Raw genomic sequence first — 24,946 nt, forward strand, 5'->3', positions numbered from 1 at the left:
TGGGAAGAGGGAGAGGGTCAAGCACAACAATCAATAAAACAGACCTACAATACACTCGTTATACAGATGAGATGTATGAATATTAAAACGTATGTGAAAACAAAACCAAAATAATTTTGGCCACTTTGCAATATTTAAAAAAATATGACAAACTTTAAAGTATCTTTATCACCAGCCAGACAAAACTCTTATGATCAAATCACACAAGATTAAAACTATATTTAGAAGATATTATTATAATTTATTTAATCACGTCAGGCAACTGGACTAATAGGTTTTTAATATTACTGGGCTACATAACAGTTAAATTAACATTTAATGATCTATAAGCGTTTCTGAGTTCTTTTTAAACTAATTATATAAAACTATATTGTCAGTTAACTGGTTCTGTGCATTTATTTGTTATTCAAACTGATAAAAAAACAGACATTAGTATTAAAGCCTCTGTCAGTTGAAAATTTATATCTGATAGTATCTACTACTAAGCGATTAAATGTCTCAAAATTATTTCGATAACTTTTTGCCAGCAATGTGTAGAGCTGATGTCGGCAAAGTTTGGTAAAGATTTGACAAGTGTACATTTTACATTTTGAAAGACACATATAAAGAAATATAATAAGAAAATATAAATAAGTTGTTATTGCTTAAAGCAAGGATTCTATCATGCACATTTGTGTTATTGAGTTATTGGTGGAAGTTTAAACATTGTGGTTAGGAGAGGTCAATTCGTGAAAAATGTGCGACAGCAGACTAAGTTTTAGATTATATTAAAGTATGCTTAAATCTTTGCAATGGTTTGATAAATCAAATTGCCATCACTTTCCCAAGCTGCTGTTTATGAAATTTGGTAAAGATCAGACCAATGGCCTAGAATACACACTTTTTGGGGATGATGATGATGATGAAAAATAAGTAGAAGAGGTTTCCAGCACCATCAGTGCTTAACTGGATCACTAAAACAGATGCACAACACCCCTGATACTGGCATGCTTAATTGTTTTTGTACAGCAATTGATGACTAAAAGGCGGTATAAGCTAAAACAAGTAGCCTCACACTTACTTTTTTGTCGATGGAATCCAAGAAAAGTGAAGCACTCTTTACGATTGAGACAGGAGAGGACAAGGCAAGTGACAACAACAACATTTATTGCCATTGATTAATGTAAAGTGACAAATTCAATAATACATTAGCGTTATCGGAAGTTATTTCAAACACTCACACTTTTTGTCTGAAAGTGAGTTTTGAGCTGAAAAGTGTTTAAAATGTCTTAAATGTTGAAGTTAGCTAGTAGTCTGACAACATGGGAAATGAACAGCAGTGTTGACCGTCGCATGACTGGTAAACTCTGCCTTTGTTCATGACCACTCCTCGAGCCCCAGTTGGCCCGCTTTGGACAAAGGTATTCAGCTTTTGGCCGACATGGCTATTGACATGTCTTTGTATTACTAATAAATATTTACCTGCTATCTGGCTATATATTTAAGCAACTAATAATTGCAGCGTTTCCACTAACTATGTACAGTAATGAGTTTCTACCAGTTGTCTCAAGCCATTTTCCTCTTCATTTTCATCCTTAATGTTTAGAATGCTGCAAGTGATATCTTAGAGGTTTGTTACTCTGATACTTCAACAAAGGCTCAGAGTCACTTCCCCTGTAGGAGACTGGCTGGCCAAACATTTGAGAATTGCAATAGGGTCTCTTAGGGTCTTGACCTCTTCTATCTGCAACTCAACCCATGGGAGAGAGATCTGGAGAGAGAAAAATTAAAATGAAAAGTGCACCCAAAACAACGACTCTTTTTTTTTTTTTGCTGTACATCTCCGAAAAACCTCCTTCATGTTTATTTCCAATTCAAAACATTCAAACATGCTGCAACACAAATGGTCTTAACATGCAAGATCTGAGTCTTGTTTTGTACTGCACAAAGGTGAATGAGATGGTGTCTTCACACTATCATTTGATTTGATTATTCAAAAATGACTTTGCTGAACTAACCCTTTCAATAAAGTTTGTATTCCAGGTAGCAGCTAAAGCATTCCCTTACAGCACAAATGCATCTGATCTATATACACACATTATACCTTCACACGAGGTCTTTACCTTAATGATGATGTGTTTATCAGAGATGTTGTCTCCATCATACAGTTCTTCTCCGAAACACAGCGTGATCTCACTTTGAGGTTCTTTTCCTCCATTGCGAAAAGCATTCAACTCTGAGAATAGGAAAGAAAATCTTCAAAACTTGGTATTACTGTATACAGGGAATCAGAAGAGGAAAGAAACATAGCTAGCTAATGTTGACAATATGTTTACACTATATAGTCGGAGGAGAACTGACCCATCGTTTTTGTATCCTGTATCTAAAACCAGCTTTTTATTTATTTATTCCTTGCCACAATTGACTCTGGCTTGCTCATTGGGGGACTTAGTTCACACTGCCAGTCCAAATCCGAATATTTCTTCATCCAATTGTAATCTGATCTAAATGACTGAATGTCCACACTGTATTGTCAACTGTTCAGGTCTGATTTGTGTGTCCCTTGCATTCTCCAAAATATTTGCATTGTTTTCTATGGCAATGCTGTTGCGTTGGTATGCCTACACACCGAAAAACAACCACAGCAACATGGAGGCGTTGGGAATACAGTTGTTGTATTACAACATGTGTACCCGGGTATAACGGTACACAAAACTGATGGTACGTACCTCGGTTTTGAAGTCACGGTTCGGTATGGATTCAGTACAGAAGGGGGGAGAAAACTAAACATAAAATTGCTTTTAAAAAAAAAAATGTATTAAACAGTGGTTTAATGAACAAATTGTGTCTCTGTCTTTAAATGAATTCACTTATAATTAAACGTTTCGATAACACTTTATAATAACTGCACGCTATTAATCATTAGTCAACAGTTAATTAATCATTTATAAAGCATTAATAGACCTTAATAATCAGTTTATAAATACAGCTATACATGCTTTGTTCTTGATTTAAAAGCATATCTATAATGTGTTTAATAATTGTATATTCATACTTTATCAAAGATCAATTTATCATTTCTGAATGAAGTATTGCATCATTTACAAACCAGTTATTTATGATTTGTCAGTGATTCATAAGATCACTTAGAAAGTGTAAGTAAATGATTAATAAACTTATATAAATTCATACATCTTAGCATTCAGAAATATAGTAATAGTTACTTAGTGTGTTAATAAATGCTTTATTGACATTTATTTATACTGTAATTCATAATTAATTCAGGTAGTTATAAAGCATTTAGTAGTGGTTAGTTAACTATTTTTGTGAGCTCCCCTAAACTGAGGACTAGCACTTGTAAAGCATTTACAAAGGAGATTTAAAGACTTATTTAAAGAAAATATTTATATGGTCTGTATCACTGTGTTGTGTTTGTTTCCGTTTTTATGTTCTATCACTGTGTTGTGTTTGTTCCCCTTTTTATGTTCTGTATCACTGTGTTGTGTTTGTTCCCTTTTTCTGTTCAGAAGATAAATGAGCCTTTAAATGTCATTTGTAAATGCTTTAGAAGGCATAACTAGTCCTCACTTTAGATGGGCTCACAAAAATAGTTAACTGACCACTAGTAAATGCTTTGTAACTACCTGAATTTACTACATTTACTTACACTTTTTAAGTGATCTTATGAATCACTGACAACTCCTAAATTACTGGTTTGTAAATAATGTTATACTTCATTTAGAAATGATAAATTGATCGTTAATAAAGTAAATACAATTATTAAACACATTATAGATATGCTAATTAATCAAGAATAAAGCATTAATAGCTGTATTTATAAACTGCTTATTAATGTCTATTAATGCTTTATAAATGACGAATGAACTGTTTACTAATGCTTAACTAATGATTAATAGCGTGCAGTTATTATAAAGTGTTACCAAGGTTTCTTAAGGATAAATAAAATATGTCTGCTAATGCTATAAAGTATATAAGGGAGCCCTTACTTGCACATTACTATAATATTAAAGGTTAATAACAGAGCTCAAAATATTATTATATTATTTAAATTCAGTTACTGTTTATTACTAGCCAGAGCCCAGAGTCAGCCAGATCCGTGCACAGATCCTCAGCAAAGGCTATATCCAGCTAACAAAAATACGTCCCGTTTTTTAAAGAAAGTTTTTCTTGGTTTATTTGTACGTTAGAGTCCCTGTTTCCAAGATGCGTTTTGGTCGACCACTTTCGACCACTTCCAGAGGTAGTCGAACAGCATTCGACCGGATTGCTTTCATAAAACACTCATGTGGTTGAATGCATTTGAACAGCCATTAAAGACCGCCGACTCTCCGCCTACTGACCTAACGCGTAAACATTGCATGAGTTCACACTTTATTCAAATAGATTAATTAAATGTTTGAATTATTAAAAATAAACAGATAAGACTTTACTTAAGATTCACATTTTACTGTAGTAGTACACTGAAGTCAAGTCACCTTTATTTATATTGTGTTTATACAATGCAGATTTTTTCAAAGCAGCTTTACAGTGATAACAGGAAAATTATAAAATAATGCAAAACAGAGCCTGTAGATTGTGGATGCTATGTGGTAGCATTCAAATATTGCATCCACTTCCTTTTGTTTAAAGATCTGATTCTAAACTGTGTAAGAGTCTCGAGGAAGAACAGTCCAAGACATGGAATCATAAGAGCAAAGCTTACATTTTCTAAACCGAAAACACAACCCAAGTTAAACAAGAAAAGAACACAAACTCAAACACACAACTAGACAGCACACAAGTCTAATAACAAGACGTGGAAAACAACACAATAGAAAAAGAAAACACCAACAAATTTAGTTGTGAATACTGTATATTACAGTTTTTCTCAGTCGCTTTGGTGCATTTCTTAGATCAAAAGTGCAATTCTTGATACTACTTGTACAAATTCCAAATCATCTAGTCACTTGTGCACATCATTAAAGCAATTTCTTATTCCTTTGAACAAATTGCAATTGCTTTTGTACATATTGCAATTGATAATGTACAAGTGTCACTTTTTTTCCACATTTTCAATTGCTCATGTCATGATGATCAAAATATAGTAGATGGTTCTCTGTTGAATAGTCTTACCCCTCAAAACATCTAGGCATTAGTTCCTTGCATAAGCCATTACATGCAAAATTGTTGGAACTATTTGTCATAAACTTTCAAGCATAGTTTTACACATTTACACAAAACAAATTAAACTGTGTGTTCTGGGATATAGCGTATAATGGAGTTGGAATCAAGTGAACCCTCTCACAACTTTGTATACGTGGATGAGGTTGGCTTCAACCTGAGCAAATGCAGAAGGCGGGGTCGGAATATCATCGGTTACAGAGCTACTGTGGATTTGCCAGGCCAACGGGGAGGAAATATCACCATGTGTGCTGCTATTTCAGAGCATGGTGTCCTAACCCATATCCCCCTTATAGGGCCATACAACACCTAGCATCTACTCAACTTTTTAGAGACTCTCTACAGGGCTGTCATCCCTGATGATGAGAGGGGTCTGTTTATAGAGAGCTGTGAAAAACAAAATCCTGTCCAGTCTCTTTCAATCAATAACCCACATACAGTAATATGTAAATAGTACTGTTGAAATTGATATGCCATAGAAGTGCAGCCTTGTGCATTTTCAATACAGTAACTGTCATCCAAACTGTAGCCAAGTTTACATCAGGTAATACTGTCAAAGTATACAGTTACATTGACAACATGCCTAAACATTTTGACGACCTTGTTTGTGAACAATGACTCAATGACTTATCATTCTGATGACACTGACATGATCATTGGCATGAATATTTACTTTTGAGAGATGTACTAAAGATTTTTAGTGACTGACTAACTTTAGAAACATATCTATTGTAGGCTATATTGCAGTTCGTACAAATTGTTCTGAGAAATGCACTTATTATTTTGCACATGTTAGGGATGATGTGAAAAATGCACCAAAGCGACCTGAGAAAAACTGTAACTGTTTCATTTGGAGTTTCAAATACTGTCATGTATTTGTATAGTATAATGGTTGTCTGCGGACGTTTGGCTTAAAAGTGGCGTGGAACGAAGCACATGCGCAGAGCTGTGAGTGATAGAAAGACAATGAGAAAATTTAGTCCAGAATCAGATGATTTTATGAGTTAAATGGACAGTTGATCCGTGATCCGTAAGGACCAGGCCCCACGATTCGGCACACATGTGATTCGCGGATTAATTGCAAGTTTAACCACCAAGTGAAACTTTAGAATTTGTATGTGTTTTGTCTTGCCAGTTTACACATTCAATAGATTTTAAACCATTCCAGCGCTAGACGAGGCAAAGGAGAATTTAAAAGAGGCACAGACGCACACACAGACCGAAGCGCTCGCACACAGAGCGAGTCGTGTTTCAGATAGCGCGCAAACTCAAAATTGATTGCTCTTTCGTGTCTCTTTGCACTTGGATGAACACATACACACAAAATGTCAAAATACACATCTCTGCAAGTATTCTCGTAAACACAGTCGGTTATGTCTTAAGTGAACGTAAACAGTTGAGAAAGAAAACGAATATGTATCCTTATATTGGATCTGTGCATTAGGTCTTAATGCACCCAAACTTGGGTTTTCAGACAACAAAGTTGAATTCCCATGTTATTCCCAAGTGTTATTTTACATTCAATTATCACGTACCTGAAATGAATACTACAGTTAGACCTTACTTTATTTGTAACTTTGTTATTTTGTATTTATCTATGCTTGCAATTAGTGTATTAGTTCTTATTTTTACTCACTGTTCACACATGCCTTTAATAACGTTTGAACTTTTTGCTGTGGGATCGGAGTACTTAAAGTGTGCTTTATGTGTCAGGGTTCTGCCCTGGCAACTTTTGTCTGTGTTGTCTTTGTTTCATGTCTCTATGTTTGTGTTGTGCTTGAACATATGGCTCTTTGTCTTTGTCTTTGTTTGTGTTGGCCATGTGCTCCTCTGTTCCTGCCTCCTTGTTTGCCTGTACCACGAGTGTTGTCTCCTGTTCCTCATGTTCTCAGCTCCCTATATATGTTCTCTTGCCCTCATGTTTTGCCAGTTCGTTATATACTTTCTATGTGCCATAAACTTTGTGTGCTACATTGTTGGTTTGACAGTCTACTGTAGTTTCTACTAGTCAGAGCTTACTTTAGCCTCATCTGGTCTAGTCTCGCCGTGTCCTGTGCTTGCTGTGTCTTTTGTCGTCCCTAGTTTGTCCTCCAAGCTGAGCTTTCCTGGCCGCTTATCATCAGCCAAGCAGCAAGACAGTCTCTTGCTGGCATTCTGTGTCTTGCTGGCATTCTGTGCCTCATCCATGCCTACTGTTTGGACTGTTCACCTCCTCTCCCTCACAATATCCCGTCTTGTCTGATGTCTATTAAATAAACCCCTGATCACTAATTTCTGCAATTTGAGTCCTCCCTCATGGATCCGTAACATTATGTAATAAATGGAAAGCAAAGTTACCCCCACACCCCCCTGTCGTTTTTTTTTCTTGCTGATCCGAAAAATTATCTGATCCGTGACTCAGTAATATATGATCCGAACTGTGAGTTTTGTGATCCGTTGAACCACTGACCAACAGGTGAAATGCTGTTACAGAAGGGAAAGTTCAAAGTCCTGATTGCTTAGTGTAATGCATTAGGTTTAATAAAGTCAGTTTATTATACCTGCTTGCCTGCCTATTTTATTTGCATAACTTGCATTTATTGTTTGTTTCTTATGCATGTGTCTTGTGACTTTACGTTCTCTTCTCTTCAATTCTCTAATGAATTACTTTCTAGCAGAAAGGTGAGCACTATGACCAAAATCGTGTGCCACGAGATGGGTCATATTCTATCACAGTAATGGCACAAATCAGGATTCTGCTGACGTTGGTATGTATCAACCACTATTCACCACTTTTTCTACCAATATCCACACAATACCAACACACCATATTACCAAAACAAGCTCAACAGCTCTTCAGACACACTCTTCAAAACATTCAGTACTTTCCTCTGCCCCCTCTACCTCAAGCTGATGACTGCAAATTTTGTATACAAAGCATACAAATAATAGAAAAGCAAATGCCATTATACTTACATAATTTATATTTAATTTATTAGACAAAACTGTAAAACAAAGCTAAAGCAAAGTAAACTAATAGCGACAGAATGGGAGCAAACAGAAAAACGAAAAAAAAAAAAAAAAAGCCAAATATCAGCTGATATTTTGGCCCTAAAATAAAGGTTCTTTATTGGCATCTATGGTTCCATGAAGAACCTTTAACATCCACGAAACCTTTCCTCTGGACAAAAGCTTCTTTATAGTGGATAAAGGTTCTTGAAATTATTAAAATGACAGACTACTTTCACTTGCTCCTACGAGTCTACATCCCTTCCAGAAGCCTACGATCGATCAATGAGCGACAGCTAGTGGTACCATCACAGAGAGCCACAAAATCACTCTCCAGAACATTCTCATTCACGGTTCCATGCTGGTGGAATGATCTCCCCACCCTCATCCGGAATGCAGAATCCCTAACAACATTGAAAAGACAACTGAAAACTAATCTCTTCCGTGAGCACTTAACATAAAAAAAAAAAAACGTTCCTTTTGCTTTAATCCTCCCTTGTCTGGCTTATGCTACTCTGAGCAATGCCTGAACTTTGTATTTTGAGCACTTGCGTTGTTTTTGCCTCTTCACGATGACTCGCTTGCTTTAGTCCTCAGCTGTAAGTCACTTTGGATAAAAGCGTCTGCTAAATGACTAAATGTAAAATGTTCTTAACACTAAGAATACTGTTCTTTTAAAAGCTTCTTCTATGGCAGTTTTTCCCAATTCCATTCCTCACACCTCCCCACTCTGCACAGTTTGTGGGCAAATTCCAATCGGAAGTGAGCATCCCTATGCCCTACTCACTCCGAAGTGCAGAACCAGTCGGGACTTTAGGGGGAGCAGGGCACTTGTGTGTCATAATGAAGCCGTTTGGAACACAAGGGAGCAATTAAAAACCACGCAATTTCCTCATTAGCTTCAAATGGATTGTTACCACTACAAAGCTAGGCAGCGACAACAGGAATATCTTATTATACACTAAAAATATAATTAATATATGTGTTTGTGTGTTCCAGATCTATTGTATTTGATGACCTTATTTGGTAACACTTTACAATAAGGTTTATTAGTTAACATCAGTTAATGTATTAACTAACATGAACTAACCATGAGCAATCCATTTGTTACTGTATTTGTTCATCTTTGTTAACGTTAGTTAATAAAAATACAGCTGTTCATTGTTAGTTCATGTTAGTTCACAGTGCATTAACTAATGTTAACGTATAATGTATTAGTAAATGTTGAAATTAACATTAACAAAGATTAATAAATGCTGTATATGTGCATTCATTATTAGTTCATGTTAACTCTTGTATCTCTGTAAAGCTGCTTTGAAACTATCTACATTGTTAAAAGCGCTATATAAATGAAGATGACTTGACTTAACTTATGTAGTTAACTAATGTTAACAAATTAACCTTATTGTAAGTGTTACCGGAACATAGAAATTTGAGTTGACTACTCAAGTAATGTTTTATTCTGGGTTTTCCAGTGCAACATATTTGCTTGTGAAACACTTACCCTGTCTGAATGTGTCCATGCTGAACAGCTGGGTGAGCTCGCTTGCTCTCTCCATTTTACAGGGTCCTGTGGTGGTGTTGTGCGGTCCTCTCCAGAACACCCGTCCCTGACAGAAACGCTTGGCATAGATGCCTCCTCCTGTCAAGGTCAGCACTACCCCCCGCTCCATGAACGGCAGTAATTTGTTAAGATCGTTCAAACGTAGGGCAAGGCTGGGGTCTGCAACCATGTCTAATGGGGGTTCTGGGAGAGGGATTCGATGGAAGCCAAGGCCGCTTTGAGACGGAGGGACAGGTGACGGAGGCAGGTAAGCAATCCGAACATCATTACCCCTTACTTCTCGCCGCAGAACCTCCTGACCAACGTAGTGCACGGTTATGTGGAAAGTGTCCATTACTGAAAGGACAAAAAGTGTTTTTAGAAACCCTCTGCTAATAGTTTGGTTAAACATGAAACAATTGTGAGATCAGATTGGTTCTACTCAATAAATGAATCAAATTGTATATTTAGTTACCTCTCTTTTCTTCAGACGAAGGCACCGTTTCGATTGTAAAGTTTAACTGGATATCTTCAGCACCTCAAGAAAGTGTTGAATAACAATAAGTCAGTCATCCACTTTGCATTATCAATATTAATCATAAATTAACCAAGTTTAAAACTCAGGTAAAATTTATCGAGTAAAGTCAGATAATTACTGTCAGACTTTAAGAGGATTGTCTGCATCCCGATCTCACTTGCTGGGACATTTTCCTGTGCACTCTGTTAAGATCAGAAGTGGAAATAGTTCATTGTAGACTCATACTCTGCTAAGTGGAATGTAAAATGTGTCTTTCTACTGTTTGTTTTGCTTTAGTAAGGCATGCTTTCTCTATTTAGCATGCATGTTGCAAGTAGCATCTTAATTCAAGTTTGAACAGCATAGCTCTTCAATGATTAGTTATGTTTTTACCATGTTGATGGGCTGGGGCACAACAACCTCCTTTTTGATCTTTTTGCATTCGATCTCCTGATCATGCTCAGATTCGCTGTGTCTCCTCCTGATGCTTCTCACTGCTTTCTGTCCATTCTCTTTTTTTACTTTCACCCCTCCTATGATGAGAGGAAAATGAAGTAAATCATTACAAAAAGTAACTCCTTTACATACTCATTGGAGTTATTGTAGACTTTTTGCTGTTCATGTAAGTTGAAGGAATGTGCAAAACTTCAAATGTCATTTTCTATAGTCAATGTTTGATGTTTAAGAAAGATTAATTTCTCAAAAAATATACAAACTAAACGAACAATAAAAAAATGAGATTTTTGTATTTTTACAGAACATTCGATTCAATTCACTTCCGTTTATTGTCATTGAGCAAAGTACAAATACAAAGCCAATGAAAATGCAGTTAACATCCAACCACCAGGATGCAAAATAAAGTAGTATAGTATAGCAGTATCATTAAGTAATCACCAAGTAGTGCAAAAAAAGTGATTGAATATAACCATATGCATACATAGGTAAGGGTGGTCTGCAGCACGCACGACGATAGAGTTCACAAACAAAGTCTTTATTTAGATTAATGTGGAAGGAATTTAATATGTTCTATATGTGCATTTTCTTATACTCATAGTAATTAGATTAAGGTAGTAAAATAGACGAGGATTGGAACAAAGAACTATTAACCCTTTCTGTGTATGTATGTGTATGACCTTGTATACGTGACTTGACAAAAAGTAATGTGTGACTAATGTATGACTGAGACAAAGGGCCTTTTACTCGAGGGTAGTAGGATGCAACAATGTGTTAGTTATGGGACATGTTGTTCATGATGACAGGTATGAAAGTGAGGCTGTGAGGGATAGACTTTCCGTATAAAGCTCCTAGATTACTTACAATTTTCCACAGCTTATATTGTCGGGAGTTTTTTGTCAACTGAAATGTCTTTTCAGACAAATGGAAAGATATTTCTCCAGCGTTTCATAAGCAGAACAATCCAAAAACACATTAAATAACAGTACAGGCCAATGAAGAGATGCATGTCTGTCCCTCACAGCCTCGCTTTCATTCCCATTAAAAATCAAAGATGGCGCTGCTGTGAATAAGATCCGCTGTATTCTGCTGCCAGGCCATTAGATGGCAATGAAACACTATGGACTGATAGACTGCGTATAGCGTATAGGATAGAATGCATAGGCCTATAGTTTTCGCGGATTCGCACTTTGAAACCTGTTTTCAAAAGTTTGCGTTTTCAGGCACTCGAAACGCCGTTGTTGTGTGAATGAACGTTTCTAGTTGAAAACAGTGTCGTGTAAACAGCCCCTTGGACCAGTCCAATCACGAACATCTGTTAGACCAGGGTGGTGTCCAATCCTGCTCCTGATGGGTCACTTTCTTGCAGAGTTTAGCTCCAACCAGGGTATGTGAGCGTAGCGAGGAGTGGTCCTAGTTTCAAGTGGTCCTAAAGACCTTGATAAGCTGGTTCTGGTGCGTTTAATTAAGACTAGAGCTAGAGCTTAACTAGAGCTTAACTCTGCTGGATAGTGGACCAAGACTGGTGACCCCTGGTTTAGACCAATCAAGCCTCATTATGGTGGGAAAATGCTAAGGATTTTTGCAAATTTAGGGATTATTTTGTGTTGAAATGTATATGGATGGCATGAGAGAAAGAGACTGAAGGTGTAAAATGCGTGAGAGTTGGCAACCCTGTTATTTTACAAAAAAATGTTTCCACATCCATTTGTTACCTTGTTCTTCTAGTGGTACGAGGCGGTACACTTTGTAGGGTTCTGAGATGTCCAGCTGTGATCTTTCAGTGACCTCACTAAACTCTGGACTTTTGTTGAGGGCACAGCGAAGGCGTGTTTTCCAGGATGCAGGGTCATTTCCAGTCTCCATAAGCTTCCCTTTAAACTCCGCCCAAGCCTTCAATTAATAAAAAAAAATATTTCTTTAATAAGTGAATTACTGCTCAAACTATCTTTCAAATTAATTATAATAAAATAATGTGCAAATTAATTATCAGCAACATGTAATTCCAGAGAGGTGAAAACAAACAAACAATTTGATATACTAGCAGAAGAAAAGGTATCAACTGTGAAAAGATCCAGTGCTTAGCCAGCCGAGAGAGAGAGAGAGAGAGAGAGAGAGAGAGAGAGAGAGAGAGAGAGAGAGAGAGAGAGAGAGAGAGAGAGAGAGAGAGAGAGAGAGAGAGAGAGAGAGAGAGAGAGAGAGAGAGAGAGAGAGAGAGAGAGAGAGACAGAGAGAGACAGAGAGAGACAGACAGACAGACAGACAGACAGACAGACAGACAGACAGACAGACAGACAGACAGACAGACAGACAGACAGACAGACAGACAGACAGACAGACAGACACCCACCCACCCACCCACCTTGAAAATAGCTGCATCTTCCTCACTTCGGAAATCTTGTTTTCCTGCATGTTTCCATGGGATACGAAACATGGTTTTATCAGTGTTATCCCACACTAGGCCGTGATACTTCCCGCTGTTCACCTATATCCCAAAGCACACACAAGAGAGAAACAGTTATTATTATTAATCATAATTATTAATATTTCTGACCTGAGACCCTTAGGTAATTTTAGGCAGCTGCGCATAAAAAAATAAAATACAAAAAGCCATAAAAATAGGTAGCTAGCAATGTTTTATATTTTACAGATTGGAGTTAAATTTACTATTAAAAAAATACTTCATTAACTAAAATTACTAAAATACTTTATAACTAATTTATTACCAAACTACTCAAATATATTTATTTTTTTTACCTTGATAATATACTGTCATCCAGTATATTACTGTAACAATACAAGTGGTAAAGAGACAGCTAGTATAAATCACATGTAGCTTTTCCACAATCTGAGATAAATACTAAATAGAAGGTGCATGTGTCATACACACCGATACAAAATACCATCGTGGTAACACAGATGACACTAAAATAATACAATAAACTTTAATTTAACAGCATAAGATGTAACAAAAAAAAAGCATTAATTCAATGAAAAACAATAAAAACTAAACTATCAAAGATTTTAGTAACTCAGATCCTTTGACACACTCAACACACACACACACACACACACACACACACTCAACATACCACACACACACACACACACGCACCTGTTCCACTATCCAGGAGCGCAGACGACGCGTGGAGCGAATCCTTCCAGATGCCATCTGAAAACCACATTGATTGACAGATGCTGATTTGTCTTAAGAAAGTCAGACATCTCACAGATTTGACAGTTCAGAGGTGGGTAACACCATGTTATTTGACATGGTACCATGGAAGGTAGCTATGCAATAAGGTATGCAGAAGTTATTCTATTTAGCCCAACTAAATGTTTTTTTATATACATTTTTTTATATAGTCTTCCAATAAAATTAGTATTAAATTGAAGATTAATCTTTCATCTAAACACTCATGCCAAGTGTTTTCATAAACAAAATCAATTACTTTTTAAAATGATAAACACCAAATGTGTATTTTAATGTAAATGCTTTACAATGATGAATATAATAATGCTAATAATAATAATAATAATAATAATAATACATTTGATTAATTTTTTTTATTGGTCAGTCAAACTAATTAAACTGCTGGTTAAGCTATACAAAGGTGGGTTAGAGTTTTAATATTTGACATTTTGAGCATCTAGTCAACAGTAGCCAACATAACTGATCTGATCAATCTTCACTTTTGATCCGGATGTTACTGTCCTTGTATCTTACCAAATGAAAGTCTGCAACATATCTGACCCTCTTTTCTCTGGCCGAGCTTCTGTCAGGACTCTCTTTTTTACTCTGTTTAAGGTTCTTAATAACAACTCTTTGTCTTTGTCAGTGCAGCAGTGAGCAGAGAGACTTCTCTTATTTTAAGGTTCACAGCTATTTTTCTCAGAGTGACCATTTTGTCTCTACAATGAATGTAAGTGAGTAAAGTTTCTGAATTAATGGATGTGGTTTGAGCCCACTGAAATGAGATAATGCTGTTTTAGATGTGTTTCTGAGTTTGTTCTTTGAGCTTTTTGGGGTTCTTATTAGTCCACAACAGTGATCAATGGAGATTCCTTAAGCACACTTGACTAAAACAATAAGCATGATAATCACCCACAGGTTGTTATACATCTTATTTTGACTCTAAACAATTCTTACATTACCTTGCCTCTAAACAATTCTTAAATTAATTTAATTTGGCAATCACCTTCGTCCTTTGATAGAAATCGCTGTTTGGTTTCCTCCCTTGGTAGTGCAGCAGTAACGTTAAGTTAGCGGCGGTATGATTAATAATAAATGACTTCTATTATTATGCCTTGACTCTATTAAGACGCATTCACAATACTTTTTGTAAACTTATAATTGAATTATATGCTTAAATAAAAATCAAATAATAATATAAATAGAGATACAACAACAAGGTATTTTATAATTTCAACAATTTCTTCTAAACTCACATCAAAAGCAATAGCATAGCATAATAGCTCCCTGTATAAATAAGTTCGCGGACAAAACGGCATTTTTGTATAAACTTTGTGAAAATTATTAGTTTGTTTGTAGTTTCGTTTAGCCTACCTTTAGTTTCGGTCGTGTATACTGTCAGCAGTTCTGGAGATCACAGTCTGCCTGTCCAACCCAGTGCACTAGAAATTCCTGGAAACAAAACAGTGGAGCGTCCTGAGCTGGGTCCTGAGCTGTTTGAGTCACTCTTGTAGGGGGCGCTAAGTGGCTCACAGCGTCGAATTATCACACTGTTCGTCAAATACAGGCAAATAGTAGCCTATTACATGAGTTTCGTTGGAAAATCCGAAATCTTTTTGAATTAACAATTTATTCGTGAAGTATCGGTATGCCGAAGGCCAAGTAATCATATAAAAACATTGCTTACATTTACTGTGAAATAATTAGAAAAATTCCCTGTCCTCATTGTGATTGGGCCGACTTCACCAACGATTAGAAAAGTCCTAAGTAACACGTGACTTAACATTTTTTTTTTTTTTTTACAGCCATAGTTAACGTGTGGGAACGGTCTTTTATTATACACAATATATAAATATAAATAAAAAATGTTTTCTTCTTATTCTTTTGCTATGTGCGGCTACATCACTTAGGGAATAATGCATATTACTACAACATGAGCAGGTGTTGTGACATCTTTACTGAGTAAAGCATCATAAACCCCGCCCACTTTGGGATTTAGCTCATCATATTTCCCTTCTGCCAGTTTAATTCGTTTCAAAAGAAACGCTGCTCTTCCCAGAAACCACGTGATAGTGAGGATATCTCACTCAAGCCTCCAGAAGGCAACAATTATACACTGTAGAAATGTCGTCATACCAAATGTGGTGTAATATGATATATATGTTGTAAGAACAAATGATAAGTAAAACAAATTACAATGAATGTGAAGTATACTGAAATAGTTTTGTATTTATTTACACTATTTAAAATAAATAAATAAATAACGCACGCACGCACACACACACACACACACACACACACACACACACGTTGGGTTTCCATGTTTTATGGGGACTTTCCATCAGAGGCACCCACCGAAAATACCGAGCACCCATGTGTGCCAGACTGCCAGTAGGCTACATTCATTTAAAATTAAACATTGCAGTTGATGTTATGTGCTCTCCCAAGGGGGATCCAGGGGTATGCTATGGGGTATCCCCCGGTATTTTATTTTATTTTAAATAAACCATTAAATGGCACTTTCTGGAGAGTTTTGTGCAAAGAAATGGAGCAATTGAGTCTTACATGATGTGTGAAAAACTGCAAGGTTAAGAGCATATACTTTGCATTGTTGTAGTATCAACAGGTATTAGGACATTAGCATTTACATTACTGTTAAGCAGTCATCACTTGATTACACATTTTTCTACTTCACATTAAAGATGTGATTGGGCCAGCCCAGTCTCAATCAAGAAAATAACCAATGGGCCGCTGATCTATATGTGTTTCATGCGGTGTCAGAAAAAAAACTACGCTGACTTTTTTTGACCAATGCATTACACCGGCACTAAGCGCCGCCAATTAAGCAAAACAAAACAAAACGAATGGGCCACCGATGTACGAGTTTTATGGCCGTTAAGAAGAAGAAAAAAAGAAAGAAGAAAGTATGAGATGTATCAGCCCAAAAAGCATGTCGACCCACCGGGAATCTCCAGGTAGTCCCGATGGCATTAGCCTATATGCCTGGACGTCACACTTTAAATCCTACCCGTTGCCTTTCACCATCCACTTATTTAGCTGCTGTCGCATCAATTTACATGCCATCTCTTTGTCCCTCTTTCTTTTTCTATTTTAGCCCCCGACAGCTTTTTTGCTTTATCCATCTTTTTCGATGACAACTCACTTATAGCCTATACCTTCTCGCTCAGCGCTCACGGCGCCCGCGCCTGCTCGCGATATTATTAGAGGGGACGCTTCTATGTCAAAATTCTATGATGGAATCTTATGAGGATGCCTACTCTGTTAGTCTTCTAAAATGTTAACATTGAGGAAATGCAGAAATGATTTAGAAACGCACAACTGCAGCTACATATATATATATATATTTTTTAACATCGCTTTGACCGCATAGCGCATACCCACTTTTTGCGCCACTGCAGGCTTATGTGCCGGGGCTGAGCCCCGGAGAGCCCCGGCCCAATTTAACCACTGCTATCCACCAATCACAGCGTTTCTTGGATTCTTTAGTGACTGCGCTCCATCCCCCCACTATACAGTTTTTAGTGTATGTGCTTTCGGTAATCAGATTCAGAGTGAGACTAAAATGGACAGATTTCTTATTAAAAAAGCAAAACCTAATAATTATGCGTGTATCGACATCCACCACAGGTGCCCTGTCAGAAGCACATAACAGCGAAGCTAGAATCAGCGAAGCTTGGAGCTACAGTGAAGCTAGCAGTACCAGTAGCGAAGCTAGGAGCTACAGCTAGGAGCAGCAACGAAGCTAGGGGCAGCGAAGCAAGGGGCAGCGAAGCTAGGAGCTACAGTGAAGCTAGGAGCAGCAACTAAGCTAGGAGCAGCGGGAGCTACAGCGAGGCTAGGAGTAGCAACGAAGCTAGGAGCAGCGAATCTAGGAGCTACAACGAGGCTAGGAGCAGCAACGAAGCTATGAGCAGCGAAGCTAGGAGCTACAGCGAGGCTAGGAGCAGCAACGAAGCTAGGAGCTACAGTGAAGCTAGGAGTTGCAGTGAAGATGGACAACGACATAAGGGAAGGACATACCAGGCTAGTTGGAAAGGAAAATTCCCCTGGATAGCTTATGACTCCACAAAAAAACAAAGTGTTTTGTAACATCTGCACTACAGCTAAAAACATGAAAGTCCCTCTTCCATCATCAACCCACGACCAAGAATCTTTAAAAGCTTTCATTCAAGATGGTTTTTCGAGCTGGGATAAAGCACTCGAACGATTTCGATCACATGAAAACGGCAATTTGCATCGCACTGCCGTTAGCATTATGCCAGCTACTAATGCAGGTGTTAATGTTGCTGCTTCGCTCTCTGCTGGTAAACAAAGGCAGATGGCTAATGCCAGAATCGCTTTGATGGCTATTCTTTCCACTCTCCAATTTATTCCCTGTCAGGGAGTGGCCATTAGAGGAAAAACTGACCAAGAGTCCAATTTTATGCAGATGCTATATGTGTATGCTAAAGATATCCCAGAGTTAAAGTCATCGCTGGCTCGTCAGGAGAACAAGTGGCTCTCTCATGACATCCTAAACGAGATGATTGAAATGATGGCTCGATGTCTTAAGAAAGCTAACAGGAGAAGTACAGTCTGCTGGGGTTTTCTCTGTAATTATGGATGAGACAACCGATATTACGGTCAAAGAACAAGTGTCTGTTTGCTTACGTTATGTGACTGAAAATCTTCAGCCAGAAGAACGTTTCTTAGGATTTTATGAGACATCAAAAACAACAGCAGACACACTTTTTCAGCTTTTAAAAGACGTTCTGATGAGATTCGCCCTGCCAGTCAATAAATGCAGAGGACAGTGCTATGACGGCGCATCAAATGTGTCCGGCAGGTCTGCAGGCTCGCATGCAGGTGCTGGAGCCTCGAGCACAGTACATCCATTGCACCGCACATGTTGTGAATTTGGTTGTGCATGATGTCTCCGAAAACGTTCCCGCATGTCGCAACTTTTTGACAGATATACGTGACCTGGTCACGCTCATCAGAAATTCAACAAAGCGACTGGCCTGGTTCCAGGAGTTTCAAGACGACAACGCTTCATCTCTTAGACCTCTGTGCCCTACCAGATGGACCTTGAAAACGGCCTTGTTACAATCCATTGCATCCAACTACAGTGCTGCTGGAATTTCTGGAGGGCCTGTCTGAAAAAGAAAGGGGAGAGGCAGGAGGGAAAGCAAACAGCACCTAACGCACCTGCTAAAATTTAGCACCTTTTTCTCCTTGAAACTCATGCTAAAATTCTTCTCTCGCATGGAAACAGTCAATGTTGCACTTCAAAACAGCCAGCTGCAGCTACAGAAAGCTAGGCAGTTGATACACTGAGAGAAGACATAAAGTGTCTTCGTGAAGGATTCCAAGAATTTTGGAAAAATACTACAGCAGAAGCGCATGTCCTTGACTTGGATAGCCCAAATGTGCCCAGACTAAGAAGAATCCCCCGGCGATTGGACAGTGGAGGTGCGGCACACAGTTTTTAAACACCAGAGGTAATGTACCGACAGCAGTATTTTGAGGTCATGGATACAGCATCAGCATCTCTGAACTGCAGATTCAATCCTTCTGTATTCAAACACATGCAAGATGTTGAAGATTTTGTAACCGGGAAGGCCAACTGTAAAGACATTATTCAGTTCTATGGGGATGATATGGAGGGAAGCAGGCTGACATTACATAGAGAAATGTGTTTGGACTTGGCAAAACAGAAAGGTGTTCATCTTACAACTTTTCAAGATGTATATGACTTCATGAAAGGAGATCGAGGCGAGCACTTGAGAACGTTACTACCAGAAGCCACAAAGCTTTTGAAACTGGCTCTGACTGTCCCTGTAACATCTTGCTGCTCAGAGAGGTAATTTTGTGGGATGCGCCAACTGAAAACGTATCTACGGTCAACAACTCTCCCAAAGAAGTGGCTCGACAGCAGGACCTGGACATCATCGCTGATAACTTCATCAAGCACACTGTTGTACGCAGAGACACGTTCCTCCTGAAGAATTTACCGCAATGGTGAGTCAACAAATCTACTATTTTTACTGCGTGGACTTGTGTGACATTGATTCTTAATTTCCCACGAAGCTGATCACGGTTACGTGTCAGTTAAACTTTTCATCTTCAATCCTGTCTGTATTTGTGAGAAGTGGCGGTGTCCTGAGTTGAAAGATAGCCTACTTTACGGCTTTATTATCAAGTAAATAGGTGTGTGTGTTCGTGTCGGCCGCTGTCCATTTCCTAAAGGTTCTGAAATTCAAACATTTTTTGACTACTTTTTTTAAAGGGCGTGCGCCCATGAGCACCCACGGAGGAAAACATAAATCGGCGCCTATGCTTTCTATAGACATAATTTTTATACTCTACAAACTATATTCTATTCCCTAACCACTATAAATCCTACCGTCCATAGAAAATGTCGTAACGGAATAATAGAGAGAAAATATTTTTGGCAGACTCTTTGTTCTCTTTGTTTGTTCTAAATAATATTAAACTGATGCATTTAAGTTTGGTAAACTATTTGGCTGGGGGAAATGTGCCATTTTTCTAAAAATCTAAGAAATGTAGTTGAAGTGAATACAAAGTTCTGTCATGAAACTGTAGATGGCGCAGGCTGATAGGTCCTAGGTCCATTTGTCAGCAGTCACATTGTTATCGATAGCACATCTGATTAGTTGCTGTTGCATCAGCAACAAGCTTGCTGCTCAACATTCAGATACCTGCAGAGTCACTCTAACAAGTCACTACTGATCTCTGCAGCTTGTCTTCTTCCTTTTCTCCTTCTTTACCCTCCTCTCCATCCACTACCTTTCATTACCCAGAACTCCAGAATCCCACTTTGAGATGCTCCAGGCATCCTCCAGCCAAGTGCAATGGCTTCCTGCTCCAGTGCAGACTCACTTTTGAAATGTGACGATATCATTTCCACATTGAACAATTTAGGTTGGCATTCATCAACTCCCACCTGATCGGCAGAGCACATGAGCGGTACCTAGCTCTATGAGAGCAGGTAAGTTGCATCTGTTAGTGGCTGATTTCACCAATTTCAATTCCGCATCCTAGTTTTAAGTTTATGCTTTTGTCAGATGCTTTTATCTAAAAAGACTTACATTGCAACAAAAGTATATGTTTTATAAGTTCATGCATTCCTTGGAAATTGAACAACATTGACGTTACTAGTGCCATGTTCTACTGTTTAAACGACAGGAAAGCTCAAACTGATTAAATAATGTCTTTTGAAAATTAAACAGTTGAAGGACAAATACAAGACAACTAAAACTTGTCAAAAAAAAAAAAAGAAAACGATGTGTTGACTAAATATGATAAAAACTATAAAGGATATGTAACAGATGACTAAGTTAACAAAAATAGTTGACAAAATTTAAACTACACGTCATTGGACATAGGCCAAATGCAGTAACAAATTGCTCACTTGAAAATGTCTGAGTCATTCATTTATACAAGTATAAATAAAATAATAATAGTATTCGTGCTACCATGTTGCGGCTGGACACTGGACTGTGTTACCGCTTCACCAATCTTCTGCTGCGTCTTCTGTTGTTAGTAAATATCAACTAATATCAGCTCATTCTGTGTCTGGGTCTCACAGAACCGTGAAATCTTTTCAGAAATAGCTTACTGCAACTTTAAAGACACAGGAACTAAAACAGAATGTTTCAGCCATGATATACTTTCCAGGTGTAGACACTAGATTGAGGTCATATCTTTGTAATTTCATCATCATGCATTGAATCGAGTTGACATATCATTTAAGTAATTTTGAATAATGGATATCAATGGTTTATGATCCGTCTCTACTGTAAAAGTAGGTAATCGATAAATATATCCATGGAATTTTTCACAGCCAAACACAAGGGGCCCTATCTTGCACCCAGCGCAATTGACTTTGAACACCAACGCATGTATCATTCCTATTTTGCACCCGCGCACAGCAGACTTTTCCCTCCACAGACACACGTCGGTAAATTAGGAAATGAACTTGCGCCACGGGGGCGGTTCAGCGCAAAGAGAAGGCGTGTTCCGGCGCAAAACTTCCGTGGTGCTATTTTCCAGTTTTAGAAAGCAATTGCGCCACTGACCAGGAAAAAAACAGTCTAAAGACAGTGGCGCGTTGCGCGTTAGTCATATGGTATTTTAAGGGCGCGTGCTTGGCCATAATGTAGCGTGTTAACGCGCATACACTTTGATTCTCTAATATAAACAGACGCATCAGTTTTCATTTGTGCAAATCATACATTATTACAAGGAAAAATATTAACACACGAGGGAAATCATTGTTGTGTCCGTGAAGATGTGAAAAAGATCTATCTAGATTTAAAAAAAAAATCTAGATTAGGCTACACATTTACCCAAATTATACGCCTGTTTAACTGAAGCTAATTTGGGTGGGTTTCTCCCATCATCCCCAATGTCACTTCTCTGTGTTTTACGGCCCTGACGAGAACGTCGCTCTCCTCGGCTGTGAACTGCTCCTGGCGTGCGCCTGGCAAATCCGCCCTTATAATAGCGATCCGCTATGGAACAAGCGCGCCTGCTCTTAAAAGGAATGTGAGAGGACGCTCTGATTGGTTTATTTCACGTTACGCCCAAACCACACCTATGAATAATGAAGCTACTTCAGACCAACCCCTTTTAGATTTGCGTCGGGCGCAAGAGTCATTTATCCCGCCGGGAAAATAGCAACAGCGCCGGGATCCGCCCACAAAGTTACTTGCGCTTTGCGCTTTGACACTTGCGTTTCAGAGCGTTAAAATAGGGCCCAAGGTCTCTTTTTCTATTTGAGAGCAGTGTTTTTACAGTCTCTGTCATAGATTGAGAAGCAGAGGCCACAAGTCTCCAGGAAATCCCAAATGGCCGGAAGAAGCACAATCCCCAATCCATCCTGCGAGGCATCTGTAGAGATCTTAGTTGGCCATGTGTGATCAAAAAAATACATAAGGACAGGCTTAGTGGTAAGGATCTCCTTTAACCTCTTCCATTCTTGATTATATAGAAGATACTTATATAGAGTATTCAATGTACAATATTTGCTACTGTCAGAATCCAGTCGGATCTGCCAGAGCCCTTGATTTGCATCTAATTTACTAAAAAAAAACTTGGCACCTGACATTTAACTTATCACCTCTTCACTGGTGTGTATCTGGTAGTGTTCTCTATTGATTATCATTAAGGTCTTGTAAGGTAAATGCCTCGGACTCTGGGTCCGTATGAATTAGCTCAAATGATCTATAGGGAATTTTAATAACTAATCATGAATATGATTAATATATTGCATATTACAGTTACATTAAATTATCGAAGGTGAAAATGGATTATATGAATATATGAATAATCAATCACAACAAATTATAATTCCTCATTCATATATCAATAATCTTATTTCAGATCGATTATGAGATAATCCTTAAGGGAAATTAATGTAATTATCAAATCGGTGTTCGCCCAGCGAACGATCGTCAGATTAAATTATCAATTTCTCAATAAAGTTATCCTTCTTACAAACTCCAAGAAATATTAACTTTCTGGCCGTGAACATTAATTTTCCTGTGTTTATAAAATTAAAACTACTCAATGTAGTAAATAATGAGCGCTGGTAGCTCTTGGATCGTAAATCTCATTGACACGTTTTTACAAGCATTTTCACAGAAACAGACTTGAATATATTGTTTTAATAAATGCAAAACTACAGAATATAAGTACTACACAAGATACACGGTTTATATGTCTATGTACATTTACTTACAGTTAACAAACAAGACAAAACGGATAACAGATGAGAGAGAGAGAGTTGGAGAGAGAGAGTGCTCTGATTTAGGCTGGGCCTACTTAGAGCAGAAACGCACACCTCGCATGCGAAGAGCGCTTTACGGAGGTTTTGGTCGTGCGAGAGGGGGAGAGAAAGAGAGAGAGAGAGAGAGAGAGGAGATCACGAATGATCATAGAAAAATCACAGACCTTTGAGAGCCAACACTAAAACAAACCTTAAAACATTAAAACTCGTGGGAGTTAATACTTGCAAAGTTGTTTGTGTGTGAGTCTGAGTAGGGGAGCGCGCGTTCTCGTGCTGAGGCGCGTTCTCTCGTGACTCCTCGAGCAGGGCTCGTTCTCGTTTGATCTCGGAGCAGGGCGCGTGCTCTCGTGTCGTGCTTCTTGAAAGTGAAGTTGCTGAAGGAATAATTCACGCTAAATTCGTTCACTCTTAGGTGAAGGCGAAGCAAGGAGAATTTGAAAATGAAACAAAAGAACTTAGATAAAGAAAGTAAAAGAAAACAGAACTCCAACGGAGTTCATCGTAGACTTTTACATGATGAGCAGGCAGTGGCGTAGCAAGAGAGAGAGAGGAGGAGCTTTGGCTCTCTTTTTAAAGACTGTATGGGTCACGCCTTCGTTTGGCGCGAGTAGCCAATCACCTTCAGTGATATGGGAGCGGGAAGCTTTCTTTGTCTTGTCGAGACAGAAGACCCCCGGCTGTGTAGATTTATGACAGAGCTCTGGGACTAGTCGTTTCTACGACTGAAAAGGATTCATATCGTAATAATCATATCATTGCAGTCTATTATCGAGATTCAACTCCGTTAGGTCTCAAGATTCAAAATGATACTAAACACATCATGTTCAGATTATATGCAAACAAAGTTACATTATTATGCATTAGTATAGGCATTTAAAGTTTGATTAATGTTACACTGGGACATTTATATGCTTTCCTATGGTTTATAAACACATCTTAACACACAAATGGCTATATTTAGTACATTTAAGAGTGACTTTATGGTAGAAGTCCTTTCCTTTGTGGGTTTCTTGGTGTGAGGAATGTTGGTGTCATGTTACGTGTGTTGAAGTGTGTGTGTGTGTGTTGGAATGGGAGTTTGGGGGCTGGTTTCTTTAGAGATCCACAAAGATCTCTTGTCTGTTCAGACAATGAATGAAGTGTTTGGAGAATCACGATTCACTAATTTGACAAGCAGCTGGCCGGATGTCATTGTCGCTACAGTCTTAAGGGTCTAAACACACTTTTAATTCACCATTATACCGTTTATGGAGTTCACCCAATCAGTAGGTTGTTGAC

General features: G+C 38.1%; 1 protein-coding gene across 2 annotated transcripts; it reads right to left on the bottom strand.

The window, feature by feature from the left end:
- Positions 1 to 1,124: 1,124 nt before the first annotated feature.
- Positions 1,125 to 24,218, bottom strand: irf9 (interferon regulatory factor 9). 2 transcript variants are annotated; one of them, XM_079594552.1, is made up of 11 exons: positions 23,891 to 24,218; positions 15,229 to 15,306; positions 13,777 to 13,833; positions 13,024 to 13,146; positions 12,377 to 12,554; positions 10,602 to 10,741; positions 10,348 to 10,411; positions 10,167 to 10,229; positions 9,653 to 10,048; positions 2,103 to 2,215; positions 1,125 to 1,750 (listed from the first exon to the last, which is right to left on the bottom strand). In XM_079594552.1, exons 3-11 carry the CDS (start codon positions 13,831 to 13,833, stop codon positions 1,628 to 1,630), a joined length of 1,257 nt encoding a protein of 418 aa, XP_079450678.1. In that variant the 5' UTR covers positions 15,229 to 15,306; positions 23,891 to 24,218; the 3' UTR covers positions 1,125 to 1,627. The 2 variants fall into 2 exon arrangements, with proteins under 2 accessions (XP_079450678.1, XP_079450677.1); XM_079594551.1 differs by lacking the exon at positions 23,891 to 24,218 and having other exon boundaries at positions 15,229 to 15,331.
- Positions 24,219 to 24,946: the final 728 nt, after the last annotated feature.

The sequence above is a fragment of the Phoxinus phoxinus genome, assembly GCF_949152265.1.
Source record: "Phoxinus phoxinus genome assembly, chromosome: 21".
NCBI lineage: Eukaryota > Metazoa > Chordata > Actinopteri > Cypriniformes > Leuciscidae > Phoxinus > Phoxinus phoxinus.